Source organism: Corylus avellana, chromosome ca3 (assembly GCF_901000735.1).
Source record: "Corylus avellana chromosome ca3, CavTom2PMs-1.0".
NCBI lineage: Eukaryota > Viridiplantae > Streptophyta > Magnoliopsida > Fagales > Betulaceae > Corylus > Corylus avellana.
The window spans coordinates 8,161,434-8,176,477 of record NC_081543.1 but is presented as its reverse complement, the minus strand read 5'-3'; the positions used below and the strand labels follow the sequence as shown (position 1 = coordinate 8,176,477).

At 34.4% G+C, this 15,044-nt stretch overlaps 1 protein-coding gene across 5 annotated transcripts; it reads right to left on the bottom strand.

Moving 5' to 3' along the window:
- Positions 1 to 3,214: 3,214 nt before the first annotated feature.
- LOC132176180 (uncharacterized protein At4g15545-like) lies at positions 3,215 to 11,970 on the bottom strand. 5 transcript variants are annotated; one of them, XR_009439498.1, is made up of 11 exons: positions 11,530 to 11,969; positions 10,802 to 10,870; positions 9,019 to 9,072; positions 8,792 to 8,855; positions 8,560 to 8,634; positions 7,549 to 7,806; positions 7,220 to 7,265; positions 6,938 to 7,016; positions 6,698 to 6,830; positions 4,156 to 4,297; positions 3,215 to 3,601 (listed from the first exon to the last, which is right to left on the bottom strand). XR_009439498.1 is itself a non-coding variant. In XM_059588314.1 (10 exons), exons 1-9 carry the CDS (start codon positions 11,803 to 11,805, stop codon positions 6,738 to 6,740), a joined length of 1,014 nt encoding a protein of 337 aa, XP_059444297.1. In that variant the 5' UTR covers positions 11,806 to 11,969; the 3' UTR covers positions 3,845 to 4,297; positions 6,698 to 6,737. The 5 variants fall into 5 exon arrangements, 4 of the variants coding, with proteins under 4 accessions (XP_059444297.1, XP_059444299.1, XP_059444298.1 ...); XM_059588314.1 differs by lacking the exon at positions 3,215 to 3,601 and having other exon boundaries at positions 3,845 to 4,297; XM_059588316.1 differs by lacking the exons at positions 3,215 to 3,601; positions 4,156 to 4,297 and adding an exon at positions 4,672 to 5,339 and having other exon boundaries at positions 11,530 to 11,970.
- Between the last annotated feature and the right edge of the window lie 3,074 nt (positions 11,971 to 15,044).

Genomic DNA, 15,044 nt, shown 5'->3' with positions numbered 1-15,044 from the left:
TCAGATCATCTGAGAAAAAGAATTTGAGAAAAAGTGTTGAGATATCTAATATTATCCATTAAAAATATACAAAAAGAGAAAGTAAACCGTTGGCAGTCTTCTCTCTAGGTAAAGCCAATCAAAGTCCAAAATTACCTGCCTTTTGAAACCCGCTAAACCCACCACATTCAATAGGTGATCCCTATGTTCGACGACACTTGCCTTACACATCTAATTTACCAACTCAAAACAGCCTCTATAAAAGGTAAGAAAAATTGTAAGGCAAGTACATTCTTCCTACTCGTTCTCTTACTTGCATTTTTCTTAAAGAATAACTTCTATAAGGTCTTAGTACAAACCAAACCCTTTGTACCCTTCAATAATAAGTTGACACATCAACCTAGAACAACAAATGACTTTATCATGAAAACACCATAATTGACCTCTTTGATCACTTATGGACCAAAAAACCCTCATCATTTACCTATTAGCTCTCACCTCTCTCTAAAGAAAAACCTCATTGCAGCAACCCACACCGAACTCCAACCCAGCAAGAAGCTACAACACCCATTACACCTCAACCAACCCCACCAAGATGCCAAATACAAGGCAAACAAGAACAATCAAACCAAAACAATCTTCAATTCAAAAAAATAAATAAATAAATAAACGAAAACAGTCTAATCAATACCCCAGTTCAAATCGCTATATTTACAACATAATTCCTTCAAAAAAATCCTTTACCTTTAATACAAAAGGAGAGAGGAGTGAGGAGAGCAGATTTGCTCTACCCATAATGCATTTTCCAGAAATCTTTGCAAACTGAGTACTTCCAATCTCTAGTTTTCATCAGTTCTTTGATCTATCTCCTCTCTTCACTAAAACAAACGTTTTTTTTTTTCGTCCTCCAAACTCATAACTACTTTAGTTACAAGGGTTTATTTTTCGCCTCTGTAACTATTTGAGAACATTGGGTCCATTTTCATCTGGTCTTTTTTTAAAAAAATAATCTTAACTATTTTCATTGATGTTTTGTGTTTTGTCTTGGATATTGATTCAAATAAAAATGAGGGAGAGAGATAATTGTGGCAAGAAGGTGAGATAATACGTAAAAGAGGAGGGTTTTTTTTGTCCATAAGTGATAAAAGAGGTCCAATCTGGTGTTTTCACAATAAGGTTATTTGTTGTTCCAAGCTGATGTGTCAACTTATCATTGGAGAGCACAAATTAAGAGCTTAATTTGTGCCAAGACCATATAGAAGTCATTCTCTTTTTCTTATACCTACATTATGTTCATTCTTCTTATGAAATTCACATTCACTAACTTAAGCATTGAAAGTAGTTCCACAAGCATGCCACTTTGACCTTCTTGTAGGTCTCCGGCATTGAAAGTTTGACATGCATAATCATTGTTGGGACCAACTCAATTGCCATAATTAGATTTGAAGATTCATTTGGTAATTAGGTTGAGGCATTTTGTACTATTGTTACTTTTTTTGCCAACTAGTTTAAAAATAAATAAATAAATAACTAAATTAAAAATAAAAATAAAAAATAAATAAAAAAATAAAAAAATAAAAAGGTAAAGCTTGGAAAAGAAACCCAGCCCAACAATCTTGGTCAAAAGTATCATGCTCAAGCTTCTAGCTGTCTGGGGCATGTTTGTGCATCTTACTAAATTTCATCCTAACAAGACAAACAAGCCACCATTCTTTGAGTTTTATGCATCTATACCAGTTTTAAAATCCACTTGTTCAAGAACCTTTAAAGGTATACTGTCAACCTTGTGTTGTATCAATTAGACTTATGATTCGATGTCATTTTTGCTCGGGTAAAGAAACAGCTTTGGAGTTGGTTTATTTGGGGAAGAACCAAACAAGCCCTTAGGAGGGGTTGAGGTCTCAAAGGCCCAACATGGTCATGTTATTGGTGCAGTGGTGCACGTTGCTTAGAAGTGACCCTAGCCTGATTTTGGGGCATAAGATCACTATAGCACCCACAATTTTTCATGTATTCTATCATTTGCAATATTCCCTCCTACTCCCTAGTACACTTACTTTTGTTTTTCTCAGCAAGCTTTAGATTCTCCTTCAAAGATTTGTCTGCACTTTTAGCTACATATACATTTTCTCTGTTGCATCTCTGCTTCGTATTCCCTCCCAGTCCAAACGCAATCAGACTGCTTTTGATCTTGTTCGCAATCTTTTTGAGTGATAAGGATAAGTAACTCATATGTACGAGAATCACAAGGCGTCTTCAGTCTCCCCTCCCCCGCTAAAAATCATTATATATATCAATTATTTCAGAATCCATAGCGATTTGTCTGCACTTTTAATTCCTTGGATCTGAAGATTTAAGAAAACGCTATGGATTCTGAAGTAATTGATATATATATATATATATAGAATAATTGTAAATATCAATCAATGCCTTTACTCAACTTTCAATTATTTCGGAATCCATACCGTTTTCTTAAATCTTAATCCAAGGAATTAAACTGGAGTGTTGCCCATCATGCATACCACATGATAAAAATTTTGTAGGCCATAAACACTTTATTCCCCTAATCTTTTTTCCCCTTTTTTCACAAGCCTGTTGCTCATAAAAGACATGAGAAAAATTCTGATTGGCTGACCCTTCAATCTGGTTATACAAGACCATCAAGGGTCTAAAAAACCTATTCAGAATTGCATTGGGCTGTTTAAAAAATATACTTTTACCCTCTTAAACTATAACTCATTCTGCAATTACACTTTCAAACTTTAAAAATGACATCAATGCCCCACACACTACCATCATGTGTCAAAATATTCTCAAAATACCCTTGAAGTACTAAAAAAACAAAATTAAAAATATATAATTATAACTATTTGAAAAACAAAAAAATATATATATATTGAGATTAATATTAAAAGGGCCACCGCTTTTTAGAATTTTCAATTTTTTATGTTTAACTTTTTAATAATTTGAATTTTTTTAAATAGATATTTTTGAATAACTTGAAGAGCATTTTGAAGAAAAAAAAAAATGCAAGTGTCTAATTTGGCAACACGATATTTTTGAGGACAATTGAAAGTTTGAAGGTGTAAGTGCAAAATGAATTATAGCTCAAGGGGCTAAAATATACTTTTGAAATGAAGTTTTTTAAAAATAAAATAAATAAATAAACTCTTTTTAACTTTAAAAACTCTATTTCCAAACGCAAACATGCTCTAACAAGCCTGACCAAAGGAACTACATATAAATGCAACAATGCGTACCACCCACCATCTCAAGGTAAAATATTGAAAGATTACATGCTTAAATCTAAAGGCAGGATGTAAAGCGTGCACGGTTGACATAAATCACAAGTTTTAAGATCATAGAAGCATCACGATTCACGACTCTTGACACGCTGCCTAAAGTCTCTTCCAAGGCATAAGCCTTTGTATGCATATATGCAGCATTTGTACAAAATATGAGACAATCGTTGATATCCCCACATATGTGACGATGTACTAGCAAATCAATCAGAAAAACCTAATGGCAGAAAGACACGAAGGATGGGGGCTAACATATCAATTCCAAGTTTTCATGTCTTAGCACAATTCAAAGGCTCTTTGAATGGGTACACGAAGTAACACTGCATTAGAGAAGTTTCTTATCATTAAAAAAAACAAAAAAAAAAGCCTAATAATATATGCATTTGCATTATTGGTACAAAATGAAACAATCATCCATTGCCCCCACACTTGTGCACGTGTACGAAATGACCAAAAAAGGAAGACAACAACAAAGACTATCACAAGATCTAGGACATTTCTGTCACAACATTGTCTGGAATAACACTCGGCATTCAACAAGTAGGGTAATGTAAGCAGATGTTTATTATTATTATTTGGTCATAGCAATATGAATACAAAGTTGAGTAAACTAAAAGTGGTACAACAGCATTCAATGTTGATAGGTGATGATGAAACCAAAGCAATTTGAGATGCACGTTAGAGCAATCTCTAACAGCTAAACATGGATGAATTGATGAGAGAGAACAGAAATAATATAAGATGCATTGAAGAGAATTCCTCTCTACAAGAAATTTTGAGAAATGAAAATCTTTTTAAGGGAGCGTCAATAAGTACTCTTAGATAACTGAGCAGGTAATGCAAAACCGAAAGCACTTATTTACATATAGCATACCTGCATTAAATGGGAAAAATATCAAAGCCTATAAAACCGTACTCTTGCTCACTCAACTATAGCTGCTAAAATGGATGCTGATCACACGTCTAGAAATTGGATGGCACACTCAAAGCAGCTGGGAACAAGCTTGGTCCACAACCTGCCAAACAGTAATCGGCATTGACCAGCAATTAATAATAGTCATCCAAAATCCCAACACATAAATTCAATGTTTCAAGGTCCTTAATCAAAATTCTAAACTATGTAATGTATTTTCAAACAACATAGAGTTTTCCTTCAAACTGGGTTAGAGGAATTTCCTCTAACCTATTATATAAAAATGACATGCGTCATTTTTATGTGAGAAGTACATGTTTTTTAAATAGCATGTAAGAAGTACATGCTTTTTGAATAAAATTTAATCCAACTTTGTCTTTGTAATTAAAAAAAGCATGTGCTTCTCACATGTGGAGGACACATGTTATTTTTATAGAATAGAATAAAGGAATTTTCTCCAATTCAATTTGGAAGAAAACACTGCCCATATAAACCACCCTTTGCGCTATTAATGAAATTGAATTAGTTATAAAAAATAAAAAATAAAAAGACAAATACAAATTACATAAGAGTGGGGAAACGGGTCCAGCATGTGGATTCACTCAAAGTATCAATAAACAAGTCTTTGTTATTGTCCAAGATAATGGAATATCTAGGTCTGAAATGCTTTAAGTTGCAGTAACTTGAGGCTGTCTGTTCACCATGGCACCAACTCTCAGGCCATACCAAAATGTACTGAATGATACATCTCAGTATCAGATGAGAATAACACAAGACATAATTTCAAAATGGGTCTTGTTGAGATTGCTGGTAAACATATCATGGCAGCCATTTTATTGTCACTTTGCAAGATATTGCTGATACATATTGTTGCTATTTATTTATCATACAAACATCTCATCAAGACATAAAATTAACTCAGCTAACTATAGTGAAATTAGCTCCATGGATCCTTTCTCAGCTAATTGAGGTCAGCCACATTGAACTTTTTCCACCATTCTAACAAATCCAAGCTCTCCTCATTTCCCTGTTTATCACACCCTTCTTCTCTACTTCTCCCCATGCTATTTTAAGCATCCCTCTACTCCTTTAACTCCTTCAGCTCGAATCAAATCCCCTTACCCTTGCGCGTCTTCATATTTAATCTAAAAATAGCTATGTTATAAACCCCAGATGGAGGAATAATATAACACAACCAAGTTCAAAATTAGCATATTTTATTCTGAGGTCCTGCCTGTCTTAATCATTCTCTCCAAGGAAACAAAAAGAATCAATATACAATGAAATTTTTGTCCCTATGAGCAATAGTTGAAAAGCATCGATCAATATCACAAGTACATCAAAACATAGAGCTCCATACACTATAACAAGCAGTAAATAAAGCAAAAATACAGCAATTATAGCTATGGCTCCCAATGAGCCAAGCCAATATCAATCTTCAGCTGTTTGAGCTTGATCAACCAGAAAATACACAGCTCAAGGTTCAGTATGTTAGCTTGAGCTCGGCTCAATATAATTTTGTGAAGCTCAAGCTCGGTCACTTAAGTTAAGCAGCCTTTATTGGCTTCAAGTTGATTCATAATCAACTACAGAAAAATGTAAGTAGACAATTAGTTGAAGAAAAAAAATCATATTTTTTACAACTTCAAGACAATTGGAGATACTTCTATAAATATTGAACATAAAATAATGTAAAAAATTAAATAATTTGAATCTTAGTGAATTAGATAGATGTCATATAAACTAGAGTAATGTTATTACTCTTCAGGCCCATTTATCACACCTATGTGATAACAGCTGATGTGGCATGTTTTAAGTGGCTTTTCTTTTCTTTTCTTTTTTTTTGGAAAACTTCACTTCAAACCCCTAAACTATCACGCGATTTGACATTCCCTCCAGACTTTGAAACCTGTCAATTTGGACCCCTGAATTTTCAATTGCAATCAATTTGAACCCCTCCATCAAATTTAAAATGTTAAAAGTGATACAATGACGTTTATACTCCTGACTTTTTTATAAAATTCAAAATTTACTCTTAATTTCAAATTAAAAATTAAAAATATATATTATAAAAAAGAAAATCACAAGGAGACCCACAGTTGGGCCACCTTGTGACCCCTTTTTTTCAAAAAAACAAAAATTCCATTTTTTTTTTAAATAAAAAGGAAATTGAAGGGTAATTTTGTCTTTTTAGGGTTTTAACGGCAAAAATTGACGCAAGGGTTCAAATTGATTGTAATTGAAAGTTCAATGGTCCAAATTGAGAGGCTTCAAAGTTCGGGGGTATGTCAAATCGCGTGGTAGTTTAGGGGTGTAAAGTGAAATTTCCCCCTGTTTTTTAATGGCCAACATGAGTGATGAATGGGTATGAAGAATAACATTTACTTAGGGTCTACCAAAAGGTGCAAATCACAATGGTACTAATGTGTGGAGCCTCAAAGAGGAACATCTGACACACACTCGTGAAGCCTTGTAATGGAAAGGTGTGAGAAGATAGACATACCACTTATTCAAAACCATCACAAGCAATGTACTTTTGAATTCTACTGTATGTTACGGTTTAGCAATCCTTGAAATGACAGGTAAAGGTCTTTGTTATCTGTCCCAAATATCTGTTCTGCTTTCCTTAGAGTTTCCTGAAAGGAAATGATTTCGAACCATTTAGTAGTTTGGTAAACAGTATAAGTGCAAGCAATTTAAGAGCATATAACTAGCAATTACTAAGCATTCAACAACTCATTACCTCTCGATTTTGCTTTTGAGCATTTAATTCCTTAATATTAGCCAGAAATGCACTGAACTGTTCGTATGATAGCCGACTTCTGGATTATATAAAAAAAAAAAAAATTATAAGTAATCGAGATATCATTATAAGTATAAGGCTCTCCCAAGTACACAAAAAATATACATGAGAAAACACCTAGTTAGAAGGAGAAAAAAGATTAAGGAAATCAATGGCAAAGAGCCCCATTACAATTGTAATAAGTTACTCATTATATATTACAATAGAAATTATGGAACTTGCCTGGCTTGACGAAAGAACTCCTTTCCGTCGATTCGAGGAGTGCGCCCTACACATTTTTTTACCACAACTTAATGAAAGATTAATGAGAAGCAGAATGAAACAATCTGTAAATGTGACAGGCAAGAACTGCTCTGCAAGCTGTCATCTTCTATTACAGACTATACTATAGAACATACACTGAATGTTTAAGCTAGCTGTAAGGAGATGGTAGGCTGATTGAAAATTGCATCAAAGCCCAAATAAGTTGCAAAATAAACTTATGTGCTTATGGGAAACAGAAAAAATCCCTCAAAAAGAATTGTACTCAAATAGCAATAACTCTTAAAAACCTGGCTGTGGACGTCCACGAGGAGGTGAGTTTGCTGCTGATGACTGCTGGCTTGATGGGTACCATGAAGACAACATAGTCCGTCCGTCATATGGCGGTTTTGCAGGAGATGTTGTACCAGAAGTTTTCTGGGGAGATCCAACAGCAGAATAACCTCGAGGGGACCCACTTGTGGAAATAATTTTTGGAGTTCCAGTTGGTGTAAGCCGTGGTGTGATATATGGAGTCATAGAAAATCTTTGCACAGCATGCCTTGATACTGCAGACAAAAAGTAGCTTGAATGCAAAAACTTATAACCTCTAGTAACTAGTATAATTTCAACGCCCCTACTTGGTTTCATGACTCAATACTTAATTATATATAAGAAACTAAGCTGCCCCAAAATGTATATGCTTATATATAAATATGTTGCACATCTCCCGCGTACTTAAGGCTCTTCTTTTAAAAAAATAATATTATTACTTATCAAAATAAAACAATACAAAAGTGTATGCCTATGCAGAGAATAATGAAGGCATAGCAGACTGCACAATTCCTTCATCATGGAATTAAGAGTTTTCATATTACCAAATATCAATACTTAAAATAATTGTCTTTTTAATTGGTAAGTTAGAAATGCACCAAGTGGGTTTTGAACCCATAAGCTCATCCCCCATCCTGCTGATTTGGGAAAGCAACTAAAAATTATATTCATCATTCATTTCATTATGTTCCTACGATTTCCTATTAATTATTGCTTAAGGCTTTAAATTCTAGATTCTGAGATTTAAAGCAAATTCTTTATTTAGTGATAATAATCTGAGGTACTACACATGCCACTAGGATTAAGAAAATTATCATCATCATTGTAAAGCAGATATGCATGAAGGGAAACATAACAATATTGCTCACAAACAAAACTGATTTTTTTTCTTATGAATTATGTTTATTTTGTGTCTCAGAATATAATCAGAACAAAATTCTAAGCCATTGAAAGGGGACTCATAAAATAGAAAAGGCAAGTACATATACCTTCATCAGTTACATTTACAATATTTGTTGAGCCACTGAAAGATTGATGTGCCATGTAGCCGTTTGCACCCTCATCTGTAAGCATTAGCAAAACACACAATGCCCATAGGTGGCAGGCAACATAAAAGAAACAAATGTGAGACCTTTGATGAAGAGCAAAACATTTTCTAAGCAATATCAGTCCATAACAGTAACATTTATCAAATGGCTCATGAATTCAGGTAAATAGTACCCTTATCAGGATATGCCTTGGGAACTGATTGGTCACAGGTTCCAATATCAACAGCTTCAGCTAGCTGTTAAATCAAAACACTAGCTAATTAGCGTCCCAAGAAAAAACGCTCAATGATCAATGCATATATCCATATAAATCACACAAAATGTCCATGTTGAGAAGGAACAGAAACTTAAATCATGGAAAGTATGAATAACCCAGATTGATAAGTTAGGAAATCTTACTGATGAATTATCATCATTCAGGGATAGCATCAGTTGTCTCTTAAATTGTTCCAACTGTCAATTCAAAAAAATATGGCAGCACTTGTATCACATGAGCTTGCAGCATCCACAATTTGATAGCGGTAGACAAATCAAATAAACCAAATAGACAGTAACAAAAGAAATAAACTCTGAACAGGAGAACAAGGAACAAGAAGGCAGATAGGTAGACCTAAAACAGCTGAACCCCTAAGCTGAAAATAGGTCAGTAAGTTTATCTCTCATGCAGTAGTCTAGCAAAGAGTTCCATCAGTACAGATAGAAGCATGATAAGATCAGATGGGATTAAATAAACATATGGATATAAATAGAAAAATTAATGAAAACGTGAAAATTCTATACATGTTATTCACACCAAGATGCTATTAACATCACAGACAATAAATTAAGTTCAACTTCTTGAACTAAATGAAGACAATCTAAAATATAGGAGAAGCCAACTATACAGATGCCAAACTTACCATCATACAAACAGTTCTTTGTAACAATTATTTTTATGAGATTATTCAAGGTAACCAGCTCAAAAAAAGATCATGACAAATAGATTAGTCTATATTCAAAGTACTTCTGATATCTCACATTTGCTGGATATTTCAAAGGAAGTGACATTTCTATCTGTTTTACATCTATGATGTTTGTCATTACAATGTGGTCATGAAGCTTATTTCCTAGAAAGCAATTTTGTGGTAGTTTCAGTACTAAACCTTGGACTAAAACCTAGGATCTGATTAGCACTAATGAGTAATGACTGTTGTTTTAGTTAATTAAGTGAATGTTAGGTGTCAAATAATTTGTTCGCCATTTGGTGGGAAGGTACATTGGAAGGAAAGAGAACCTACTTTCCCTCCATGTGATCAACTGCATAAGGAGAAAGGAGAGAAAGAAAACCAAATGGTGAGCTTAGGTTGGGAGAAAAAAGAAATCACCGCTCTTTCACTAGGTGCAGCCAAATTTTAACTCTCCTTTCTACACACCCTCCAGACAAAAAAAAAATAGTGGGCTGAGAGGAAATGAACAGCCATGGTTTATTTCCTAATAGCATACATACATTTAAGGCTTACAATTCAACTCCAAATACAACATGACCCAAAAATATGGAATCATCCTCCCTTACAATCCAAATTTTCTGCGCAATATCAGTCCAGAATGACTAATAACAAAAAGGATATTCAATCAAGAGCTAATTCACCCTCTTCACTGAAGATACAGTTTAAGCAAGTCATGATGAGCCAACATATACTGATTTTAACTCATCTTGGGTTACCCAACACAACCAGAAAGATATTTTAGAGCTGCAGACTTCTTCAATAAGGTTTATGACTTAATGCCTTTTTTTTTTTTCTTTTTTTTGGTCAAGGAACTATTAACTTTACAATTTTGCAAAAGAAACGATTTACAACATGTAGCAGATCCTAACCATTTGTATAATTTTTTATGTTGACTATGACCAGACAAATTAGAAATATTGCTACTTTTGCATCAATTGAGCCAAAGTTACCATTCTATTCTGACGACTTTCTTTCCCAACAAAATCCATCTACTAGTTTTTTTAATCAATCATGGAAAAAAAAAAAAAAAAAAAGGCAGCAAAAACTACATGTGTCCGCTCTTTCAAGAGTAATTGTTTTGTTTTTCAATCAAAAAAGATGAGTTGCACAATATATGGAACAGAAATTAAAATAACCCCATTAAATGAACACCAAGATGACTAAAATTAAACCACACACAAATATTGGCACCTCACCTTTGCCAAATCACGGCCAAGTTTCTTTGCAGTCATTGCCAAAGAATCCCGTTCCCTCGAAAGTTTCATCTTCAATCAAATAAAGAGATTTTAAAAAAATAAATAAAGAAGCAGCAAACATCAGTTTAAAATGCTTCAACCAGAAATTCAGATTCTCCATTATTTTGCTGAGAATGTAGAGGGAAAAAATGGTGATTTTTGAATTTTATATTATCTTATACCTCTTTATCCTTTAATTATGAAAATGATATAATATAAAGGCCAAAACTGATCTCTTTGCTTCTTCTCTATATTGGCGCTATAAAACCTGAGTGCAACCCATCCTAATATTAATTTCTTGGAGCGAATTTCACTCGATTGAGCTCCAACAGAGCAAAAGAGAAATCCACCCCTTTTTCCCAAATCCCAAAACTAGAAAAAACGACAAAAGTTCGGCAACACGCGAACAAAACCGCCAAGAGCAAAGACGTTTGCACCAAAATAGTGATCTTTAACCAAAATTCAGCACCCTGGCACAATGAATCGATTTATTGTTCCGAGCAAAACATAAAGCCAAAACGCTCAAAACTCAAAAACTTCCTTTTCGTTTTTTCTTCCAATTTTCTCCGCATCCAAATAGCAGGAAAGAAAAATTAAAAAAAAAAAAAAAAAACCCGCAGCAAATCACTATTTAAAAAGATGAAAGTAATTAACCAAAAAAAAAAACACGAAAAAGAAGAAGGAGATACATTCTCATCTACTGCGTTTTTCAGTCTGGAATGGGCCTCCTGGTAAGCGTGGTCGAGGCTGGAGACCCTCTCCTCGAGCTCAACGACGAGGAGGTCCTTCTCATAGAGCTTGTGGCGCATGTGGGTGACCTCCGACTCCAGCTTCGAGACGCGCGAGGCTATGGCCATGGAGGTGATCTTCCGCGCGAGATCCAGCTGGTCGTACGGATCCGTCGGTATCACGGCCAGGATGTCGTCCCCTATGTTGAAATCCGGCTCGACACTGCTGTGCGACATACCTGATCACCGCTCCCTGGTGTGTTATCGTGAGAGATTTAGGGTTTGATAGCCTCGTGCGTGGGTATGGAGGTGGTGGTTGGTGTGGTTGCAGAGGATATAACAGCCAGGTGCTATCGCCTTTCTGACTTTGGATACGACGAATTTGTTTTTTTTATTCTTTTATGTTTTGCCTTGAAAAGATGATTGTTTCGGTTCGAAATTTTGAGGTTTCCCTCCAAAATGGGCACTAAAGCAACATTTTGTTTGCTTTAGAGCATTTTGAGGCACTATTCATTCTTTAGTCTACCTTTCTTTTTTAAACTTTAATCTTTAAGAAGTTTAGCATAAGATAGCTCTTTGAAACATTGAGAAAATGAAACTTGGAGTTTGTGATATGTCTCAAGAAAGATAGTATTGAATGAAGGAGTTTCAGTACCCACTTCATTATCATTAGACAAATTTGGAGTTGGCGGGAGCACAATTTGCTCCTTTTTTTCTTTCACCTTGTTGTTATCCAAAATTTTCTCACTCTTAATTGTGGTGGTGGTTTGGACATGCTTATGATTAGAATTTCTTACATCATCATTATCAATCATGTAGTGCCCTCTAGCCATCAGCTGACTTTCAAGCTCTTCTTCCTCTATTCTATTGAATTCAGCAACTAGATGATCGATCTGTCCTTCCAACTTTGCAATTGCTTGAGTGTTGGCCATAGCAGCATCTTTGATCTCTTGCATGGCTTTGTCGGTTGGTTGCATGACCCGGTTAACTGTTTGCATGAATGCTTTGAAACTGTCTTCCAATGATAATTCTTGTGGAGGATAATTGCAGGATGAAATAATAAAAGATTGGTTATTGAACTGCAGATATTCAAGATGCTGCAATTCATCAAATTGAGGAGCATAATTTCTCGTGGCCTGAGCTTGCTACGAGACATCATAATGGTTGCTCAAGTCCGGGTTATAAAAATTGAAATTTGATTCAAACCCTGAGCTGTTGAAAGAAGTGTTCATTTGCTCATAAGAAAAATTAGAAAATTGCCCAAATGATAGACAATTTCCAACCTAATGATGAGGATTGAAGCAGTATGAACATGATTCATGTGGGTTAAAAATGTGAGATGAGTTGGTAGGAGTGGGTGTCCTACAACTAGTTGAAACATGTTCAACCAATTTTTATTAAAATCATCTAAGGAATACATTCTCACTCTCACTCTTTAAAACAAAAACACATTTCCACATGAAAAATTAACTATTCTTCTAAAACTTAAAAACTTACAAAACGGACCAAAATTAATTTTTTGGCAAAAATTCAGCTACTGATCTGTCTTGGTGCAATCTGCGAAGGTGCGCTCGAGCGCAGGATGGGAGGGATCGAGCGCAGGTGCGCTGATCCTTTAGTGATGTTGCCTGCAACGCTGGTGCGCTCGAGTTGCCGTGGGAGCTGGTCGTGCGTAGGTGAGCGCAAAGAAACCAGGTGTTGCTTTGTGCGCGAGTGCGCTCGAGCGTGCTGCAATTGCACTCGATTGCACTTGCGTTAGTGTGCGGGAGAAGATGCGGTAGAGGCTGCAAAACAGTAACCAAAAAATCTTTTCTCCTTTTTTTTTGGTTAGAACACAAAAACAAAATAAAACCAAATTGCAAAATTAAAAAAATTCATAGCTATAACTAATAGAAAGATAAAATCAATCTAGACATAAATTGTTTTCAAAAACCAATCCATTCCTCGGCAACGACGCCAAAAACTTATTGTGAAATTTTAATGATTGCAAGTACGAGGACGATCCCACATGGTATTGTGTTTTAGAAAACAATTTTTATTTAAACTAATTAAATTCTTAACCTAGTCACAAAAATTGAGTAATTTTTGAATTAAAAATAAACAAACATAAAGTGAAACAAGTTGAAACTAATCAATGGATGAATACTAAGGTTTTGAAATCGCCCCTTACAAACTCATACCAACAAATTTCAGGTTCATCAATATTTTCCAAAGTTTTCAACGACACATTTTATGTATGTTCTATTTTTGCTTAAAGGATTAATTAAATCATCCAAAGTATCCGTTCTTTGCACAAATCACAAAGGATACCCGATTTAAATTAAATCATCTAATGTATCCATGCTTTGCATAAATCACAAGGGATATTCAACTCAAATTGAATAATCCAATGTATCCGTTGAACAAATCACCATGGATATTCAATACTTAAACAAATGAACTAAGCAATCAATTAAAAGTGATCAACAATTAATTGAATATGAATAGAACAATCAGAAATACAATGCATATAATCGGAAGAATATCAATTTACATGAAAATTATTTGATCCTATTTATCTGTGAGGCTTTATCCTCAACCTTAGTTGAGAGTTTAGCCTTTCATGGTATTAAAAGAAAATACGAACATAATTGAATCCATGAAGTATTGAGAAGCTTACAAAATTAAACACCAAAATTGAGAGCCCCTAAAACAAGGAAAACCCTACAATTTTCTTCCATCTTCTCTAAAATTTCTTCCTCTATAGCCCCCCCTTTTTTCTGTTTTTTTTTTTTTTTTTATTATTATTATTATATATATATATATATATATGTATGTATAGCTCTCTAGGTTTTTTTCTCAAAATAGCGCTGGGCAGAAAATCGTATCTAACGCATCCGTGACTCCGTCCGAACGGCTAAAATGCCTGTCCGGACGGGTGTTGCTCCCGAGTGCGCTCGAGCACACGTCCGTCCAAGGTTTATATATATATTCCGTAAATGTATTTAATCCCAATTACAAACTATGTATTCTCCGCAACTAGTTTGAATTACACAATTCCTTGGTCTTAGATGCTCTCAAATTTAATTTGACTCTACCCCTTTTCTAATTGAACGAGGGAAAAGGGATAAAAGGGATGACTCTACCCATTTATTTCTCTCTTTTTAAGCTTTTGCTAGAAAAAATTTAGCCAATCTCGCTTTCAGGCTTTTAAGTAGTTGTGTTGCAAAATTCCAAGCGCTCTCCAAGTTTGTAAGTAATTTTTACCCTGATATTAATCTACTAAATTTTAATATTACGATATCGTACTGATGATTTTGATTATTAATTTTGTAATGTTATAATTTTATTTTATTTTTCTACTGGCATCTGGAAAAAAAAATTTAAAAAAAATGTTTTTAATTTCTTTTTAAGAACTATAGGATTATGTGTTAAAAAACCCTTGGGCATTTTAATGGGAGCAGTATCGGCAATAAAATTATTATTATTATTTCTTT